At 29.3% G+C, this 4,324-nt stretch overlaps 1 protein-coding gene across 1 annotated transcript; it reads right to left on the bottom strand.

The window, feature by feature from the left end:
• Positions 1-3,828: 3,828 nt before the first annotated feature.
• LOC112468376 (fatty acyl-CoA reductase wat-like) lies at positions 3,829-4,293 on the bottom strand (the record flags this gene model as incomplete). The annotated part of the gene is made up of 2 exons (XM_025037512.1): positions 3,829-3,956; positions 4,031-4,293. Coding segments are annotated over 2 exons (360 nt in total), but the record flags the coding sequence as incomplete, so codon positions are not given.
• Between the last annotated feature and the right edge of the window lie 31 nt (positions 4,294-4,324).

Genomic DNA, 4,324 nt, shown 5'->3' with positions numbered 1-4,324 from the left:
CTTTTACCGTAACAACTTCTCTATTAAAAGAATGCCGAGAAAACCGGATCCACCGGTTATCAAAACGTTGCATCCCGCGAAGAATTCGGGGATTTCGCTTTGGCAGTCATTAGTGTCTGGAAGATCCGACATGTTCAACATATCTTCAAGGTAGTCTTTGTTTCGTCGCGTCATCTTACTGACGTTTCTAAGCACAGCGGGAAATATTTTTTAATTTATCTAATTTCTTCACTTGCAAATGAACAAATAAAAATTCACAATTTTCGATCACTGTTGCGATATTCGATCGCCGTTGCAGGTAAACCGGTTAATTACTCAACCTTTCTGTCAACTAGTTCTTTTTTTCACCGCGCAAGGAATGGTTCTCACAGAATTTTCCTCGTCAAAACGCGTAAAAACTGAGGAAAGTTAACAGGTTCTTTATAACTCGAGATACGGTTGGTGCTCGTGGTAAACGGGACCACAAATGTACCACGACTGAGATAAGAAAATGCGCGCAAGGATAAATGTTAGCAAGGAACACGTAGAAGGGGGACATTCTATTAACATTGAATATGGGTACGTATCTGACACAGGAGGAGGAGATAATTGTTTAAAAAAACGGCACCAAGAAAATTATACGCTGACTGTCGTATTTTAATGATTCCAATGACTAAACGAAGACACTTTATCTGTGCACACGTGTATACATGCATTATAGGTACATACATTTTACATTGGATCTTTTAACTGAGAAATTTATTCATATAATTAAAAGGGGTTTTTTACATTTTATATGAGATGCTTTCATTAATATCATTTAACTGTTCCGATGTATAATAAAATTTTCTCCAATAATTAACATATATAAAACGTACTTTAAAAAATAAAATTGCAAAAAGTTAAATAAATGCTGCATTATGGAATCTCAAGATCACTTAACATCTGACTCAAGACGATCTTAAATATCGTAATATGGATATTGCTTTTATGTTAGCCTCTACAGACGTGGAAAGTCGAACTTTCCGTGGAGGTGTTGTGAAATATAATGTTTTCCTACATAATTTATATGTTAGATTTTCCAACTTATACACATTAGCTTTAGATTACATATTTGTCCAACACTAAAAATAGAGTGCTTAATTTATCAGTTTAGCTTAGGTATCTCTTGATTATTTCTCTGCACTATAGACATAAAAAGTCACATAATATCCATGAAAACAGTGTTATACATATATATGCTCTCATAAATTAAGAAATTAGATAGGATGTATGGCTCAGCGCAAACAAGCTTACAACTTTGTATTTTGTCGTGCAAAATATTAATAATACCATGAAAACACCTTCTTGACGCTTTTTTAATCCTTTTTTTTCAAGTATTTCATCATATTTTACACATACAAAAAGTATTAGTAATAAATTAATTTTATATAAATTCTTTTTTTGATTAAAATATAATATATTTTGTTCTTTAAGTTAATGTTAGATTTAATGCATCCGCTTTAAAATGAGATCAAATGCAGCTTGCTGCGATTTTTCTGTGCAAAGGTATATAGACGATTATATATCGATCTGTAATCTTGATCTAGATCTAGAGATGAATATGGCCGGCTCGCTCCTTTAATCATGAAGCACGTGACTACCGATCAGCTAATCAGCTGGTCGAAGTAGTGTAGTAAGCACGTGCTACATGTATGCACGTACACATGCATGCCGCGTTCATTCATAAATTGTGCACGCACGCTGGATTTTCAAAACGTTATAACTCGAAAAAACGACATTTTGATCTATATTCTAGATAAATAAATGGATCTTCTACGTTTTTTGCATTTCAGAAAGGCATATGCTCGCTAGATATATTATGAAATGTATGTATGTAGTACAGTAAGGCAGGGAATAAAATACTGAATTATAAGGTAAAAAACTACTATAAACAAAAATATTAGAAATAAGTGCCTCAGAAAGTACATTAAAAATATAAAGGCTGTCAAGCTGTATATAGTGTATATATTTTTCTTAATCAAAAATAGCGTTGTATCTTAAAAATGCTAAATGTTAATAAATATTATTTAGCAGAAAAAGTGCTAGTAAATATTAATAAAGAAAGAGCATGATATTTAAGAAAATGAGTAAAATAAAAATAAATTTGATAATTATCTTAATATATTAAATATTTCGTAGCAGCGATAAACTTTTTATTTACTTATTTATTTTTTTTTTTAGACAATGTAAGCCCTATTTTTAACTAATTTTAATAAGTCCTTTCTATGATGATCTTGTCGTAGTGAGAATGTTTAATAATATTTTGAAGCTAAATATTGCATCTCGCAAGAATATATACGACGGCTAAATCAAAGATAAAATTAATTTCTTAATATGCAGAAATTAAAACTAATTTTTTATCACCTAGAAGAGAAACGAGATGTGAAACTTCTGATTTTTAACGCATGACGAATGCATCAATGATTGTCAATAATACAAGCTCGATTATTTATCTGAACCATAGTAAATAGATATTCTTCATATTTTTATGTAATCTAACGTTGTTAGTTGACATTGCTTGTAATCGATATAAATTGTCCGTAATTCATCCATGGCAGGTATATCGTACAGTGTTATCGTACTTAATGATATTTTATTATAACGTTAAACATACATTACTATTTTACGCGTTTTTATATATTAATATATTATTTCGAGAATACATTTCGCAAGTTTATTTATACTATAATATTATTACCTTCCAATCGTTATGCAGAGGAAATGGCGCACTCTAAAAGTAACTTGCTACTCTATCTGAATGATATTACAATGATAATACACAAAGCAATTTTAACAAATTATTTTTAAAATTGCTTCTTATGAGAAAATTTTATGAAAAACTATTGACGTTTATATTTCTTTAATTTAAAATTATTTATATTTCCGATAGTAATAATAATTAATTAATAATAATATGTAACAATGTAACTGATAATAACTAATTAATTACTTGATAATAATAATAATATTTAATTGTAGGGACAAACCAAAATATGTTTTAAAGACTATATGTTTTTAAGACAATAATATAAACGATTTAATTTAAAAAATATAATTTTAAAGACTTTCTTTATTCGAGTCGAATTAATGTGAGTCTATTATTAGATTCAGGCGATTTCTTTCGAGTTTGAGTTTCCGCGTAAACACGTGTAGCATACGTAACGAGCATACGTTCAAAGTACATAATATACATAGCATGATATTCAGCGTCTTCTTACATATTCAAAGCTTATATTTGTAGATAAAGTAATTTAATAAACAATTAAGTAAAACGCACTGAATTTGTTTCCTTTTCTCTGTTTATTTAAATACAATATGTATAACTATAAGATACTAAATATGTAGAACACAATATCAGTAACTATATAAACAAGAAAGAATTATGTAAAGTAGATCTATAGTATCTATATGATATGAAATATTACGTTGAAAAGTGATTATAGTTAAATAATATAACATTTTATATAAAATATTATCTTCTTCAACTTGTTAAAAATGCAGTTTATTCATATTGCGTATATCGCATAAAAACTTTTTGATTTATTAAGGAAATGTACGTGAGAAATTGATCCATTAAGGAAATATACTCTGCATTTTTTATGACAAAAACCACCACGAAAGACGTTGGTTAATGATTACTCACATATGATTGAATAGAAAAGAATTTCTGTTGAATTTCTGTCTAATTGATTCTTTTCTGTGAAAATGCAACGTATAAAGTTGATGTGGAAGACAATAAGGTGTAAACGATGTAAATATTTATTTTCACTATTATATATTTTTCTCTTAATATTATAATTTATTTTTACTAAATTACTTGTTACAAAATTCTACAAGATCAGAAGAATGACATTATACGAATTATTAAACTTATAAAGCCCCATACTAGTAAAATCGTGATAACTGTTAACAGGGTATAGTGAGCGATCTTCAATCTGAAAGAAAAAAAATCATCGTAAGTTTCATGAGGCGAAAAGCAATAGCGATGTGTACAAGAGCAATTACTCACTTTCTATATTTCTCTCGTCCTTTGTCTAAGGTACTCATCGGATCTTTAGTTATATATACGCGCATACCAAGTATCATGTGTCTGAGATATGAATCCCAAGTCAAGTTATCCATATCGAAATTGAAAATCTGTCGATCAGCCGGATTCATACGACTCCAGAGCTTTACAACAGCGTCGTTGCTGAATCGCCATTGTCTTGTCGTGAAGTGCGAAATTACAGAACTGAACTTGTCTATCTTCTTATATGTCTTTAATAGCCTGAAAAATTACACTTTATTAAATCCTGCGGGATTC

This window comes from Temnothorax curvispinosus, unplaced genomic scaffold (genome assembly GCF_003070985.1).
Source record: "Temnothorax curvispinosus isolate PA1 unplaced genomic scaffold, ASM307098v1 QBEX01018431.1, whole genome shotgun sequence".
Taxonomy (NCBI): domain Eukaryota; kingdom Metazoa; phylum Arthropoda; class Insecta; order Hymenoptera; family Formicidae; genus Temnothorax; species Temnothorax curvispinosus.
The sequence above is the reverse complement of the archived record's forward strand: the minus strand, read 5'-3'. Positions and strand labels throughout refer to the sequence as shown.